At 37.8% G+C, this 17,530-nt stretch overlaps 1 protein-coding gene across 1 annotated transcript; it reads left to right on the forward strand.

Moving 5' to 3' along the window:
* The first annotated feature begins 5,635 nt into the window (after positions 1 to 5,635).
* entpd3 (ectonucleoside triphosphate diphosphohydrolase 3) lies at positions 5,636 to 15,754 on the forward strand. The gene is made up of 10 exons (XM_046847484.1): positions 5,636 to 5,733; positions 6,629 to 6,751; positions 8,761 to 8,878; positions 9,372 to 9,513; positions 10,345 to 10,504; positions 10,744 to 10,971; positions 12,371 to 12,643; positions 12,971 to 13,081; positions 13,203 to 13,337; positions 15,506 to 15,754. The coding sequence occupies exons 1-10, from the start codon at positions 5,677 to 5,679 to the stop codon at positions 15,695 to 15,697; spliced, it is 1,539 nt and encodes a 512-aa protein (XP_046703440.1). The 5' UTR covers positions 5,636 to 5,676; the 3' UTR covers positions 15,698 to 15,754.
* The last annotated feature ends 1,776 nt before the right edge of the window (positions 15,755 to 17,530 follow it).

The following is a 17,530-nucleotide window of genomic DNA, read 5'->3' on the forward strand; positions in this document are numbered from 1 at the left end:
CCTCGTCCGTCAACCTGTCCATCACCACTGCAAACAGGAAAGGGCTCAGAGCTTCTGTCACACTGTCCTCATACATGACCTGCACCACCCTCACATACTTCTCTGACACACCTGTCTTCCTCATACAATACCACAACTCCTCTCCCTGTTGAACGCTTTCTCTAAATCCACAAACACACAATGCAACTTCTTCTGACCTCCTCTATACTTCTTCATCAAATTTCTTAACGCAAATAATGCGTCTGTGGTGCTGTTCCTCTGCATAAAACCATATTGTTGCTCACAGATGGTCACCTCTTCTGGCTTCCACTACTTTTCACATAACGTCATGGTGTGACTGATCAACTTTGTTCCCCTGTAGTTACTGCCGGTCTGCACATCTCCCTTATTCTTAAAGACCAGTACCAGCACAGTTCTTCTCCATTCCTCAGGCTGTCAAAAAGCGTGAGAGGAAGGACCCAAATGCAGGACGCAGGATGAATTTCAAAAGGCAGTCTTTTAATTAGAAAAAACAAAGTAATAATACAAACTGTCCGAAAACTCCCTTAAATCGGAGCACCAAAAGACAGAGAGCAGGAAAAGGCAAAACTAAACAACAAACCAGGGGTGGGGCAGGGCAGAAGAGACCGGAAGCTGACTGAAAAAAACAAAACAAACGTCAAAGAACCGGCAAAAGAAAAAAACAAAATCTGGGAAAAAAACGCTAGTCCGAAAAAACGAGAGATCCAAAATGAATGTAAAAAATATTCCACAGGGAAAAAATAGCAGAAAGGTCCCAAAACAAACAGATAGCTGAAAAGACAATCTGGCGGGAAATAAAAGGAGCTGGCATCTATTTATACACATGGAAGATGGCCGCCGGAAGTTGGATTACAGAAAGTGTGCGCGCCGTGGACTGACAGTATCCACCTTTCAAGGCGGCTCCAGACGACCCTCCAGGCTGCTCAGGATGGTCCAGATGAAACTGAGAGATGAGGTCGCGGTCCAGACACGGTCTGCCGTGTAGGAACCCGGGAGTGCTCCTCTGGGCCATACCCTTCCCAGTCCACCAGATATCTACTGATCTACAGATACCTTACCCCGATGTCAGGAGCGGAGTAAATGATGCACCATATTGACGAGGCCTCCGTCGATGAAATGAACCATTTTGGAGAATCGGTCCACCACGGTAAGAATGACGGTGCATCCGGCAGAGAGAGGGAGTCCGGTTTCAAAATCCAGGGCAATGTGAGACCAGGGGCATTTAGGCACAGGGAGTGGACGTAGTAACCTTACCGAACGGCCCTTCTTGTGTTGTGTGCAGGTAGGACAGGCGGCTACAAATTCACGGACATCTCTCTGGACAGTGGGCCACTAAACCCGCTGCTGGAGGAGGGACAGAGTTGTGGCAAAACGGAGGTGAGCAGTGACACCACTAGAGGACTTGGGACTGCAGCTGTTTGGGAACAAAAAGTCTCTTAGCAGGGCAACCCTCAGGAACCGGCTGGTCCACAGTAGCAAGTTTAAACCTAGCCTCGAGGTCCAGGTCCAGGGCATGCATGGTAATGGATGGAGGAAGTATAGATGTGAAGGTAGGGTCTCCTTCCTCCACAGGGGAGTGTAACCTGGAAAGAGCGTTCAGCTTACCATTCTTAGATCCCGGGCAGTAGGAGAGGGAGAAATTAAACCTGCTGAAAAAAGTCCCCAGTGAGCCTGGTGAGGGTTGAGGCACTTGGCGGTGCGCAGATACTCCAGGTTGCGGTTATCTGTCCAGACCAAGAAAGGGGTCTCCGCACCCTCTAACCAGTGACGCCATTCTTCCAGGGCAAGCTTGACGGCCAGGAGCTCCCGCTCTCTAATGGGGTAATTACGTTCTGCTGGGTTGAAACGGTGGGAGAAGAAGGCGCAAGGGTTCAACTTACTATCAGTAGCGCCCCTCTGGGACAGTACAGTGCCTACCCCTAAGTCGGAGGCATAAACTTGCCTCCTGACAATCTGGCGAGGGATAAAAGTAGCTGGCATCCATTTATACACACGGAAGCGGAAGTTGGATTACCGGAAGTGCGTGCGCCATCGACTGACACAGGCATCCTCTCACCTTCCAAAATCTTGTTCAACAATTTTGTTAAAAATTCCACTGCAATCTCTCCAAAACATCTCCATGCTTCTACCGGTATGTAATCTGGTCCAAACATCTTTCCACTCTTCATGCTCTTAATCGCTGCTCTTACTTCCTCCTTACTAATCCTATCCACTTCCTGCTTCACCATCTCTACACCATCCAACCTACTCTCTCTCTCATTTTCCCCATTCATCAGCTGCTCAAAATACTCCCTCCATTTTCTCAACACACTTTCCTTACTAGTCAACACATTTCCATCTCCATCCTTTATTGCTCTAACTTGCAGCACATCCTTCCCAGCTCGGTCCCTCTGCCTGGCCAATCGGTACAAATTTCTCCCTCCTTAGTGTCCAAATTCACATACAGTTTCTCATATGCCTTTTCCTTTGTTTTAGCTGCATCCCTCTTCACCTGCTGCTGCATCTCCTTGTACTCCTGCCTACTTTTCTCATCACTCTGTCAATCCCAATTCTGTTTTGCCAACTTCTTTCTCCTTATGCTCTCCTGCACTTCCTCATTCCACCACTATGTCTCTTTGTCTTCCTTTCTATTTCCAGAAGTCACACCAAATACCTTTCTAGCTGTCTCCCTAATCACTTCTGCAGTAGTTGCCCAATCGTCCAGCAGCTTTTCACAACCACCAAGCCACTGTCTGACCTCTTCCCTAAATCTCACGCTACAGTCTTTCTCTTTCATTTTCCACCATCTTATTCTTCTTTCAGTCCTTACTCTCCTCCTCCTTATCTTCATCTCCAAAACCATCCTACAGACCACCATCCGATGCTGTCTAGCTACACTGTCCCCTGCCAACACCTTACAGTCTCCAATCTCCTTCAGGTAGCATCTCCTACATAGAACATAGTTCACCTCTGTGCACTTCTTATACTTCACCCTATGCTCCTCCTTCTTAAAATACATATTCACTACAGCAATTTCCATCCTTTTAGCAAAATCTACCACTATCTGCCCTTCCACATTCCTCTCCTTAAGGCTATACCTACCCATCACCTCCTCATCACCTCTGTTCCTGTCACATGCCCATTAAAGTGTGCCCCAATCACCAATCATTCATTCCTAGGTTTCCTCTCCACCACTTTATCTAACTCACTCCAGAAGCTTTCTTCTCCTCCATCTCACAACCCACTTGTGGAGCATAGGCACTGATGACATTTGTCATAACCCCTTCAGCTTCCAGCTTCAAGTTCATCACCCTATCAGAAACTCTCTTCACCTCCACTACACTCTTACTAAACTCTTCCTTCAGAATCACCCCTACACCATTTCTCTTTCCATCCACACCATGATAGAACAGTTTAAACCCCCTCCAATTTTCCTGGTCTTACTCCCTTTCCACTTGGTCTCCTGAACACACAACATATCTACCTTTCTCCTCTCCATCATATCAGCTACCTCTCTCCCTTTACCAGTCATAGTACCAACATTTAAAGTGCCAACCCAAACCTCCACTCTCCTACACTTCTCCTTTCCCTGCTGTCTCTGTAGATGTCAAACTTCAGCCAACAGTAGCCCAGTTTTCACTGGTACCCTGCTGGCTACAATACCAGTGGCGGTTGTTGATAACCCGGGCCTCAACCGATCCAGGATGAATTTCTGATTCGTGATCCGCATATTTGATTTGGCACATGTTTTACGCTGGACGCCCTTCCTAATGCAACCCTCCCCATTTATCCGGGCTTGGGACCGGCTCTAAGAGTGCACTGGCTTGTGCAACCCTAATGGATGGGTTTATAGGTTTTATCATCTAAATCTTAAAACAAAGCCAAGTAAACATCCACAAGGGACATTGGGATTGGCCTGGTGCTCCTTTGTTGTATATTTCAGAATAATTGAGTGTTAAATGGCTGGAAAAACAAATAAAAAGGAATATAGGAAGTGGATACAAAGTGAAGAGATGGGCTGTGTATTTTTATGAAACACTATGTACTATACATGATTATTTATAGGCCCGAGGTTCCTGTGCACTGTAGTGAAGTCAAAGGTTGCCAACCTTTTCAGAAGCCAGTGAGAGCTAATGGGGCAGCTTCCCACTCTCATAACTCTACCAATCTAATATAGAAGGACTAACTTTCCGGCTTCCACTCACTAATGTGGTATCGAATCACTCTCTCTCATCTAAAAATATGCCTGTTGTACCAGTGTGTGCTGAGGAGAACTGCTTAATCCACTTTTATTGTCTTTCCTCTGGTCAATCTCACTGCATTCTGGCACGACTTCAGGTGTTTTAACACAATGTTAAGTATGATTTATATCTGATGGACTGAAGCTCTCGAAACTTGATATATCAGTTTTATATATCAATATATTCTCATCTCATCTCAACTACTTCTTCTTTTTCTGATTATTAATATTATTATATAATTATAACTATTAACTATTGTTGTTGCTGCTGTTTTGTTGTTGTTGTTGTTGTTGTACTAGTACTAGCTTTAGTAGTACTAAGGAGGTGGTAGCTCAGTGGTTAAGGCATTGGGCTTTGGATCAGAAGATCACAGGTTCAAATCCCACCACCACCAAGCTGCCACTGCTGGGCCCTTGAGCAAAGCCCTAAAAACCTCCCCTGCTCAGTTGTAAGTCGCTCTGGATAAGGGCGTCTGCCAAATACTGTAAATGTAATAATAGGAGTGGAAGGAGTTGCGTAACACTTACTTGTACCTCTTACTACCAAAAGATTTTCCTTGTACTAATTTTATATACTGACAGGTGAAATTATAATAAAAATTTAGGGTTTTTCCCAAGATTTATAAACAATAAATTATGGGAGAATAATTTCTCTGTGCTTTTGAAATGCAAAAAAATCCAACATAGTACAATACAATGCAATTAGAACTGAAAGCTGATGTGTTTTGCATTTTTTGTTTTGGTCTAAGCTTTAGATCACCACAGACGTTTACCACAGACTTCTTCCTTCTTATATTACAATAAAGTGCCTCTTAAAAGCTAGCTTTTACATGTGCAATCACCTTCAGAACAAAAATTATTCGCTTCTGGCAAATGTTTACCACATCATTTGTATCAATTATATATACATACATCCTGTTTGTTTTCCCACACATGTAGATTGTTGCATGTTTTACGATGTTGCATGCACAGATGATGGTTTGAGATTCACTAACTCAAAGCCATTTCTGGTGGTTTCGACTGGCAGATCGACCAGTTCCACACTGCACATACAAACATTAATACAGTATGGAAAAAAAATTCAAGATACCATTTAAAAACATATTAATTAATGAATTTAATGAACCTCCACAGAGGTGAGAAAAAAAATAATTAGGGGGATGCACATAGTAGAATTTAGGTCCATGTATTTTAAGGAAAAAAACTACCAATAGCCAAACTCTTTAATTTGAATGTTTCGAAAAAAATAAATTCTAGGTGTTAGGGCCTAGGAGGGCTGGACATTCCTGAGTAGGAGGGGTTTATTTGTAACTGTATTGCCCCGACTGACAGTGAGAAAATCCTGGCCCCTCCTATTCAAGAGCTTTCTCACACATGCACACACAGAGAAATCAGTCTCACAGCCAAACAGACATACTGCCCACTGCCTGGACAAGATGGTAAAGAGGGAATCGCATTCATCTGATCACCTCACGGGAGGTTCTCACAGAAGGGTAGGCAATTCACTTTTTCATTGTGGGTGGAACTCAACAGTGATAAACTTCTTGCTGGATAAATCATATTTCCAATTAATGTCATTGCACCACTGATCTTTCTTTGCATTGTTCAAGCAACATCACTTTTGTCATTTCCACAATATTTATATTATGTCTATTACAAGTTATATATATATTATACATTTTGAATAGATGTACATGTATCCCTTTAATTTAAGACTATTCACGATCATTTAAGGCTACTTGGCATGCCATTCATTTATTGGAAAAGGGTAATTTTTGTTTTTGTTTTAATAACAGTAAATCATTAATGCATATGTATGGGTTTGACTTGGACTTTTAACTTAGGTGTTAAATTAGGTGTAATCTCCAGCATCAGAATTGATTAGATTGTAAAGAAAAACAATGTGACATCTGTTAATGTCACCAAATTGCCTAATTAAATTATAGAGGATGAAACACTGTATGGTATAAGGTGTAATAGTTTTTTTTAAACACATTTATCAAGCTTGTGTTATTTAATAGTTTATTTATTTTTTGAGAATAAAAGAGAGCTAGTATTTGCTTAAAACATTAGCAGTAAATTTCTAACACAATGCTGCTAAATCTTTTTGGTTTATTATTTCTAGATTATTGATCTGCACAGCTTGTGCCTGATTAATTAATCTCTTATCATCATTTCTTGTTGTTTTTGAAAACCCTTGACACACTGTAATTCCTGGATTTGGCAACCAATGGTCCAACCCATTTCAAATGCACTTCATTCTTCTTTTTGTGCATTTAACTCCTTTGTCTTGAAACCCCCAGGATAATATAATATTGTTACTGGCTAAATGTGAGTACTACAAGTGTTGACTGGTTTATGCCACTTATCTTTTTTCTACATTCACAGATAATGACAACTAAACTGGCAACAGCCATAGCTGCTTTCTTTCTCTTGGCAAGTATAGCTGTCATTATAGCAATATCTACAGTTCAGGTGAAACAGAGGACTTACCTTTCCCCTGGACTTAAGGTAAGATTTTTTATGTGTGTCTAATTAAACTACCCGATAATACAAAAAAGACTCAGGGAGAAACCAACCAGGTACAAGAGACAAAACTTGAGCAGAAATGCTGATTGCACAAGAGTGCTGACAAACATGGGACATGACAGCTGCAATTATTTCAGACTAGTAATTTTCGCTCTTATTATATGAGCAAGCTGTGTATACTTTTTCCTGGAAATTTCTTCTGTAAGGAAACACATACTGTTGTAAAGCTCTAATAGATACATATAACTTGAACTTTCTATGACATCTGATTAGCTATATCATGTTTAAAATGTTGAATTGTTTAATTATGTGTATAAGATTATAAATCATTGTGGAGTTTTTGATTGTTCTGAGTCTGAGAAACCACCCACCGTGAAATCATCTTTTGCTTTGAGGGAATCTCCAATTTTAGGAGTAGAGAATGCATTTTCCATAAGAGTTTCTCATGTCAGAGCATGCATTGTGAAGGACCTCAGGCAAAACGGCATGTCTGTCAATAATATAGAGGTTCTGCATATTATTGTTGAAGGGCGTAATTGTTAATGCATAAGCACCAAATTCTGTTTATGGCTTTTATAAATATATGTACACTGATTTGCTTTTCTGGAAGGTAGACTATGTGGCCAAAGTTTGAAGAGCATCAAACCTATATGTGCTTTTTGAACATTACATTACAGGTTTAACTCCTCCTTTGCATTTATAATAGCCTCCTCTCTTTATGGGAAGGTGATTTTAGAGCTGGACTGGGGGGATTTGCTTGTTCCACCTCAAGATTATTATTAAGGTCAGGCACTGTTTCTGTTTGTTCAGGACTGGGGTACAGTTGGTATTCCAGTTTATTCCAAAGTGTTCAGTAGGGTTGAGGTCAGGGGCCCTGTGCAGTCCACTCAACTTCTTCCAGTTCGGTGTTGAAGAAAAATGTCTTAATGACTTCCATTTATTCAAAGGGGCATGATCATCCTGGAGCATATTTGGGCTAAGCGCTGTACTTCCAGTGAAGGGTAATTAAATTACAGCATACAATGCCATTCTAGACAACTGTATCTTTTAGACCCAAGGCATAGTTTGAGTAGACCCAAATATAGATCTGCTGTTCACGTGTTCACACACCTTTGGCTATATAGTATGTGATTTATAAACTCTGCTCATAAACCTTTTGTGCTTTTTGACATTTAGGAATCAATCTCTTGATTCTCAGGGTTTCAACACTGCCAAAGATCGTAAATAAATTATTATGGGTTATGAGTTTCAAAAATAGTTTAAACATTTTCTAACATTCTCCTACATTGTTAAGAGTATAGACCACCAATATAAAATGGACAAGTGATCAAGATTCATCTGTAACAAATTAATATAATTTATTATATGGCATGGTTTGTTCACATTTGCTTTTTGTACATATAAAGTTAAACATATGTTGTTCGTTATGTCAGAAAGTTGTTTATTCTGTGAGAAAGTAGCAGCCAAACCACATTGAGCACCTGTTTTATATTACAAAATTTTGTCCACATGCTACATATGAACCAAATTAGGTCTGTAGAAAAATATTCATTTTGGATAATGAATATTATATTTATATTATATTTGAAGTTAATTAAAAATCTAATTGAGAGAGTGCTGAAATTTGTAAGTGACAGTATTATTCTGATGCATATGCACAATTTCCAGTATTAAAGAAAATACATTAAGTAGCATCATTATGGGTGTTACCATAGTATTTTGTGCACAAACAAAACGAAAAAGTAAAAAAAAAAAAAAAAAAACTATGCGCTTGTCTTAGAATAAAAGATTTGTGTGAGATTAGAAGGAACTTTATTTGTGTGTATGAAAAAAAGGATATAAATGAGTGTTCAGTAAGCAAAAAATTTCAGCTATGGCAAATTAAAGAGTCTTAATGCTGCATACAATTGGGACTATTTATGACTAAAGTCTCTCTGTCTCTCTCTATCTCTCTCTCTCTCATCTCTTACGCTAACACTCTATCTGCACAGTATGGCATTGTGTTGGATGCCGGCTCCTCCAGAACTACTGTATATCTGTATGAATGGCCAGCTGAAAAAGAGAACAACACTGGGGTTGTGACCCAGACTACAAAATGTCCGGTTAAAGGTGTGGAATTGACACTCATTCCCCTAATGCACAGTCTGAACACACAATGGTGTTCAAGAAAGCACTCTGTTTTGTGGGTTTCACACAGCACTAAAGCTTTAGACCCAGTGTAGGATTTCATGAGCTGAATGTGAGGCAATGAAATTACCCTCCAATCTTATTTATTGGCTGCTTTAAATAATAAACAGTGATTCTTCTTGAACAAAGAAACCAGGAGAGTCCTGCCCTACTGTATTGACATTTATAGTTCATTTTATAAAAGCAAACAGAACAAGAACAACACCATGTTCTTGGACTATATATATACAGTATATCTTAATTGATACAGTAGAGCAAATGAATATAATACTTCCTCAGGTACCTTCAGTGAATATAATACGGCTATTTATTATTTTATTACAGTGTTTCTTAATTATGATTTAAAACCTTGATGGGTAACCTGTACTATGTGCTGGCTATTTAATACAATGACTATGATTGGGTTGATTGACAGGCCCTGGTATCTCAGAAATTAATGCAGAAGCCTGGAACAGCCTTAAAAAGTGTATGGAAAACATAACGAGTTTCATTCCTCCACATCAACATAAATCAACGCCCATCTCACTTGGAGCAACTGCTGGAATGAGACTACTAAAGTAAGCTTTTTTTTTTACAGCTGTTTGTCTTCAGTTGTATCATCAAATCTAATATTTTTCACATTTATAAAAAAAAAAACCCCACAAGATTCCATTATTATTTGTCATGAAATGCATGGAAAGTGCAAGTGCAGTAAAAAATCGAAAAGACATCAATCATTAAACACAAGACTTGGTATGTCAAAGTCACTAGAAGAAATACTTCGCAGTGATCTTGTGAATGGAGGTCTCTTTTAAAGTATAGTTTGGGAAATTAAACAAGACAGCGTGTGTGGTCTGTGAGTTAAAATTCACAGCTGCCATATGTGGAGGCCGCAATGATTGCTGGGAACTGGAGTTTCCAGCTGGCTAAGGTCTGAAATTATTTAGGCCTAATTGTTAATGAATAAGCTGAAGAACCTATGTCACCTATTTTAATCTCACTACCAGTGTCTTGCAGAAGAGGATGGGTTTCTTACTGAGGTTTCCTTGTGTAAATTTGCTTTGTAAAAATATTTATTGTTAAACGTTTCATATAAATAGCTCTGAATTTAATGTAATTAAATCATAAAACATGTAAAACTTTGTATAGTTTATATTTTATATAGTTCATACTTTTTATTTATCTGCATTCTTTTTTCTTGGTTTTATTTTTTCTCCTCATTCTATTCCCTCATGCCGGACCGTCATAAAAAGCATTTCACTGCATGTCATACATGTATGTATGTATGTGTATGTGACAAATAAAATTTGATTTGATTTGATTTGAAAATATATTCATATATAGAATAAATGATTGATTACCACCTGTTGTCTCTGTAAAAATCTCATGTTTTTAATATTTGTATACAGACAGAAGAATGAAAAGCAGTCAAACGATGTCCTGTTTGAAATACAAAAGTATCTTCGTTCTTTGCCATTCGATTTCCACAATGCTTCCATCATCTCAGGTCAAGAAGAGGGTCTGTATGGGTGGATCACTGTCAACTATCTGATGGGAAACTTTTTGGAGGTCAGGACAAGACTATTGTTTACTTCATATACACTGATTTTTATTAATAAAGCAATGTGGAGGCTTTTATACTCAATAAAGTGAAAACCGATGATACAAAGGTCTATATGATATATTCTATCTAGGCTAGTTTGTTAAAGGATTTGAATATCACAAACATAAACTGCAGTATGTTCGTAACATTTCCTATGTTATGAGTTTTTAATAAACCAGTGCATTGTTCACTTTTATATGTACAGAAAAATATATGGAATGCTTGGGTTCATCCTCATGGAGCACGAACCGTGGGGTCACTTGACCTGGGTGGGGCCTCCACTCAGATCGCCTTCACAGCCCCGTCTGACACCACTGGAGAGGATCTCATAAAAATTTCTCTCTATGGCTACGAATACAATGTTTACACACACAGCTTCCTGTGCTATGGCAAAAATGAGGCTGAAAAACAAGTTTTGGCTGAGCTTGTTAAGGTAATATTTTCTGTTCCTGTAATAACTTTAATTAGTTAAACGTTAATTGGTGGAGAAAAGCAAAAGTGCAGTAGTTTGCATAAATATGTAAATAAATAAAAGAAGAAAAATAAATATGTTATAGTTGAACATTTACAAAGTAAGTTTTCACAAAGGTCCCTATATATGTATGTTTTTCAAATACATTAGTTTGTAATGTAATGCAAAATATTATTTAATATATGTCCACAATTTGCCTATAATATCTATCTTTACATAAACCTCTTGACACAACTATTATACAAAGTCATAAGCAGTCAAATCAGTTATAAACACAGAAAGATTCTTAAAAAGCATGGACTTTTTTATTAAAGTATTTATTCCTGAAAGAATCACATTTTAAATAAATGCATTTACATTTTTAAGATGTTGATCTACTACTTTTATTGTAGTAATAAAATAATGGTGCAGTATATGTTCTTTTCTCAGATCTAAAAAACCCTGAGCTGTATATATTTTAATTAACCTCACACCATTTGGCCGACACACTTATACAGAGTGATCTTTGTATTTATACAATGGAGCAGTTAAGGTGTAAGGGCTTTTCTCGTGAGCTCTTCAGTGTCAACAGAGTGGTGCTAGAATCTGAACTAAAGACCTTCCAATCAGAAGTCCAGAAGTCTTACTTCTTAATCACTGAGTTTGGAAGAACTTAACCACTTTTGATGTGTCATACCAATTTATTTATATCACTATATTTATTGATTTGTAACACTCTGGCTTTGTATTGTATTATTATTATTATTATTATTATTATTATTATTATTATTATTATTATTATTATTATTATTACTATTATTATTATTGTTCAAAGTATGAACATTTAAAAATACTCTTTATTCAGAAACCACAAAGAGCTGACTGTCATTATAGTATGTAGAGTGTTTAGCCTGTGAAAGCTGCATTATAGCATTACTATATTGATCAATCCATTTGACTTGTTTTAATCCTCACACTAATTACACAAAGAAGACTGGAGAAATGCAGAGTGCAAAATCCCTGTAAAACCTTTCTTGTACTAATACAATAATGTTCACGCACAGTCCATTTAAAGCAGTGAAGTGAGCTTAGTCCTGACTGTATTAATGCTTTTCCAGACTACTTTGACATTAGCAACGTCCTGTTCAGAAGTGGCAGATAAAATTACATGCACAGCACTCTTTAGACGTCTTCCGTTCTTTTTTGCTCTTCTTCGCTAGCAATGATATTATATGCTGTACCTCATACCATGGATAGATGGCATCTGATATGTCATCTCTTTCCAAGAAGTTAACAAGTTGTTTGTTTTACTAAGTTTATTAAACACTTTCAAGTTTTTCATAGAATAATTACTGACTTTAGTATCTCTTGTCCATCTTAGCTGTCCAATGATTGGTTGCATATATATCATCCATGCTATCCACTTGGCTACAAAACCACCATGAATGGAGAAGACATATTTAGCAGTGAGTGTACAAAACACAGGACTCCAACTGGCTATTCCCCTGAGAAGTCTTTCACTTTCATTGGACAGAGTAATCCAGCAGCATGCAAATCCTTGGTCAATAGGATTTTTGACCTGTCATCATGCCAGGGAAAAGAGTACTGCTCATTTAATGGAGTGTACCAGCCACCTGTCACAGGTGACTTCATGGTAGGCATATTTAGCCCATGTTTACAATTATCATATACTATTACCAAGCAAATTTTAGTCATTTAAGTCTTTTTATTGACTTGCTAAACAAAACAAGAAAATGCATAAAAAATACTGAAACTAAAATTTAATTGTGTAATTTGAAGTGAAGATCATTTGTTTAAAAAGATTTTCTAGGGAGTTCACCATCTAATCTTATTATTTATTCAACAGCAAGTTTAATATCCATTCAGTCTGTATGTATAGTGTGTTTAAAGCACATATCCATCATCACAATGACTGCATTAGTACTGCACTTTTAGTGATAATGTATCTTTTGCTGTTAAGGCCTACGCAGGGTTTTTTTACACAGCTGGGATTCTGGATTTGAAGGGCTCTAACAGTCTGGAGAAGTTTAACTCTTCTGTGTGGTCATTTTGCTCAAAGGACTGGAAAACAGTGAGTACCTCCCACAGAGTGTCAGAGAGAACGTATATGGTATTATCTTTATTGAAAAGTGGTCTCTGCTATTTGAATGACTGCTGACTGAGCCACATCTGGGCTTCCATTCTTTTTTCAGCTCAAGACGACCTTCAACATCACAGAAAAACACCTGAAATCGTATTGTTACTCTGCAAACTATGTACATACAATTCTCGCAGACGGATACAAGTTTAATGCTGACAACTGGGAAAAACTTGATTTTCAAAAAGAGGTATCACATTACACATGAAACACAGTCAGGGTCATGGTGGACTGCAGCCAAATACTACTGATAAATAATTCAATGAACTCAGATCTCAGAGTCTGCATAATAGAATACAAGCGTCAGTCTTATTTATACTTGGCAAATTGCCAACAAGCAGACTAAAGAGGCATCATATTTATGTTAATCTTGAGCCTGGCCAGAATAAACCATTTAGTAGCGTTCATGAATTAAAGTGGATAAATGAAAGAGTAAATGAAAGAATGAATAACTAAATGACTAGGGTTGCTATGAACTTTATTAAATTATAAGAGATAAAATCTTTGGTGCAATTATAGAATTACATTTTTAAATCTAATTTAATAAAAGCATCAATTAATTTTTAAAGAAAGATAATCCATTACAGTACATGTGATTTTTGTTAATGATCAGTTAATACTAAAAGTCATGGTTAAAAAAATCGCAATAACAGGCTTTGATGTGGCTTTTTTCAGGCTTTGATGTGACAAAAACTATTAGATTTTTACACCTTTTTTCACTCTGATTTTTAAAAATCCTTCTACTTTGAAAAAGATTAATAATAGAAGATGCAGTATTTCATAACAAATTCCTTCACTTGACCTTCTGTATTTCCTTCCCACAGTTCTACAGTAACAATTTAAAGAAGTACTGTACAATGCATCTGGTAAAGTTTTTTCCACATTTTGTTATGATACAGCCTTATTGCAAAATCGATTATATTCATTATTTTCCTTGAAATTCTACAAACAAAACCCCATTATGACAACAGGAAAGAAGTTTGTTTAAATTGTTTAAATACAAATTAAAAAACCAAATTAAATGTACATAAGTATTCACAGTGACACTTTTCCCATGACACTAAAACTGAGCTCAGGTGCCTCCTGTTTTCACTGATCATCCTTGAGATGTTTCTACAACTTGATTGGCGTCCACCTGTGGTAAATTCAGTTGACTGGACATGATTTGAAAGGCACACACCTGTCTATATGGTCCCACAGTTAACAGTGCATATCAGAGCACAAAGAAAACCATGAAGTCCAAGGAATTGTCTGTAGACCTCTGAAACAGGATCGTATCGAGGCACAGATGTTGGGAAGGGTACAGAAAAATTCCTGCAGCATTATAGGGCCAAATAGCACAGTGGCCTCCATCGTCCATAACAAGGACTTTTCCTAGATTGGCTAAACTGAGCGATCTGGGGAAAAGGCCCTTAGTCAGAGAGGTGAGCAAGATCCAGAGATCCAAAGAGCTCCAGCGTTTCTTTGTGGAGAGAGGAGAACCTTCCAGAAGAACAACTATATCTGCAGCACCCCACCAATTAGGCCTCCTCAGTAAAAGGCACATGACACCCTGCCTAAAAGCATCTGAAGGACTCTCAGGCACGAGAAACAAAGATTGAACTCTTTGGCCTGAATGCCAAGCGTCATGTCTGGAGGAAACCAGGCATCACTCTACAGTGAAGCATGGTGGTGGCAGAATCATGATGTTGTGTTGTTTTTAGTGGCAGGAACTGTCAGATTAGTTAGGATCAAGGGAAAGATAAATGCAGCAATCCACAGAGACCTCCTTAATGAAAACCTGCTCCAGGGCACTCTGAACTCAGACTGGGGCGACGTTCATCTTCCAACAGGACAACATCCTTAAGCACACCGCCATGATAACAAAGGAGTGGCTACGGGACGACTCTGTATGTCCCTGGGTGGCCCAGCCAGAGCCCAGACTTGAACCCGATTGAAAATCTCTGGAGATGGCTCCCTATCCAACCTGATTGAGTTTGAGAGGTTCTGCAAAGAAGAATTGGAGAAACTGCCCAAAATATGTGTGTCAAGCTTGTAGCAACATACTCCAAAGGACTTGAAGCTGTAATTGGTGCCAAAGGTGCTTCAACAAAGTATTGAGCAAAAGCTGTGAATACTTGTGTACATGTGATTATTTTTTTTGCTTTTATTTTTAAGAAGTTTGCAAAGATTTCAAAGAAACTTATTTTCATCATTATGAAGTATTGTTTGTAGAATTTTGAGTAAAATAATGAATTTAATCAATTTTGGAAAAAGGCTCTAACATAAAATGTGGAAAAAGTGAAACGCTGTGAAAACTTTCTGAATGCACTATAATAGTAAAGTCGCCATTTAATTGTAACTTCTGGTGTTTTGCAGGTAAATAAGACGAGTATAGCCTGGTCCCTGGGCTACATGCTAGCTCAATCGAACATGATCCCTGCTGAGGCGAAGCTCCTGAAGCTACCCATTTCCAACAGTGTGTTTGCTACCCTCCTCTTCCTGTTCTCCGCTCTTACCATCATCACCCTTATGTTTCTTATTATCACGCTGGTACGGATCTGTTACTAATGTTGTTGAAAGCCCAACTCAGGAGCCTAGCTTTGGCCTTTAAGCAGCAGCACTAGATAAAAAAAGCACAAACCTAAATGCAGGAAAACCTATGTGTCTTTCACGATGTCTGTGTCACTGGTTCAGCTACTCCTAACAGGGCCCAAAAACAGGTTCACACCACAATATTCTCTACTAAGAAGCTATTTGAAGGTTTTACTGTTTCTTCATTTTCTGACTGTTGTTTAAATTAAATTAATGCTGCATTAAGTGTGTAGCTGACACACTTTAAAATAAAGAAAGTGAAGGTATTTCAATTCAACACTGATCAATCACACATTTTATCTCGCACGTCTGAAATGTTCATATAAAAATGTAATTCAAATGAATGTTCATGATAAACGTAACTAAATTAACCGTAAACAATTGTTCCGTTTAAACATGCTTCTACTATAGTTGAGTCACTGCTATACAACTGTGCTAGATACTTCACATTGGTGACAGATCTTAAAGCTGCATTGAAATTATTTCAATTCATACTGGAATATTGCTGTAATCAGAGCCAATAGCAATACTGTAGAATTGTGACGGTGTTTTACGTGTTCTTCCACATACACTTTCAAAAGTGTTGACACAGTTAAAAGAATTGGTTATATACTGTATAGAGAGTGAAGATTAGTATTTACTAAATGATTGTATTTGCCACTACTACTACTAAAACTACTCAACTGTAGCCATTCCATCTTCATATTTAATATTTTAAGAGTTTTATTTTACACTGATGTGTTTTCTATACTGAATGTTTAAGAGTTGCAACAGAAAAGGTTCTAATTTGGATGGTATTGTTAAGCAGCAATATAACAAGCTAAAGCCAAAGTCATAAATAGCATCTAGCAAAAATAAATAAATAAATCTTCATGTAGCCTTTCAGAATTTCAGGGTAATATTGTTCTGTACATATGTAAAATGCACTAAACCTGCCTTATAACATATAACACACCCCATAACCCCTAGAATAAAATTATACTACGTCTTTACAGGACAAAAGAGAAAACTATTCTTGTTTAGAAGAACAATGTTAAGAAAAGCACAGGTTTACATGGTTGCTTTCACAGATTTGTACAGGGTGTAGAATAAACAGTGCTAGTAGAAATATAAAAAGAAAATGGAAAAGAAAGAAAAAGGAGGGGGATTGGTAGATACTGGTGGGAGATTAGACTCTTCTAGGCACTGGTTTCAGAATAATGAAAGCATACTTAAAGAATCTAAAATTGTTTTTCTTTTATGTGTTATGTTTGTTTTATTGTCTTGCATTGTGTGTTTTGAAGTAGGTTTGAATGCATGTCATATTTCAGTGCACATTTTAGTGAAATAATAATAAACTTTATGAATGTTAACAAAACAGTCTTCAGGATGATGTCTACAATTTTTAAAGATAGATGAGACAAGACAAGACAATACAAGACAGACGGACGGACGGACGGACGGACGGACGGACGGATAGATAGATAGATAGATAGATAGATAGATAGATAGATAGATAGATAGATAGATAGATAGATAGATAGATAGATAGATAGATAGATGCAAATTCGTAAACTGGTCAGTAGAGAGCAGTATTGTTCTAAATTCATGACGCTCAGTAAGGGGAAAATTCCCTTAACCTGATTAAGAGCATATTTAAAATCTAGTTACTATCTAGATTATGATTTTTATTATACATTAATGTGTTTGTTCTCCCTCTATAAACTACCTCCAGTACACGCGTAGGACGTGGGCGCGCGCTCGAGCCGGCATTGAAAAGCGCGTGCGTGTGCATTAGAGTGCAGATTAGTAACTAAATTACAGAGGGAA

This window comes from Silurus meridionalis, chromosome 4 (genome assembly GCF_014805685.1).
Source record: "Silurus meridionalis isolate SWU-2019-XX chromosome 4, ASM1480568v1, whole genome shotgun sequence".
Taxonomy (NCBI): Eukaryota; Metazoa; Chordata; class Actinopteri; order Siluriformes; family Siluridae; genus Silurus; species Silurus meridionalis.

What these genes read in the sequence shown, in the direction of transcription:
- entpd3 (XM_046847484.1), top strand. Translation starts at nt 5,677, where the DNA reads ATGGTAAAGAGGGAATCGCATTCATCTGATCACCTCACGGGAGGTTCT. An exon ending in TGATGGGAAACTTTTTGGAG is followed by an intron (nt 10,505 to 10,743) that starts GTCAGGACAAGA and finishes TTATATGTACAG; the next exon opens with AAAAATATATGGAATGCTTG. An exon ending in AACTTGATTTTCAAAAAGAG is followed by an intron (nt 13,338 to 15,505) that starts GTATCACATTAC and finishes GGTGTTTTGCAG; the next exon opens with GTAAATAAGACGAGTATAGC.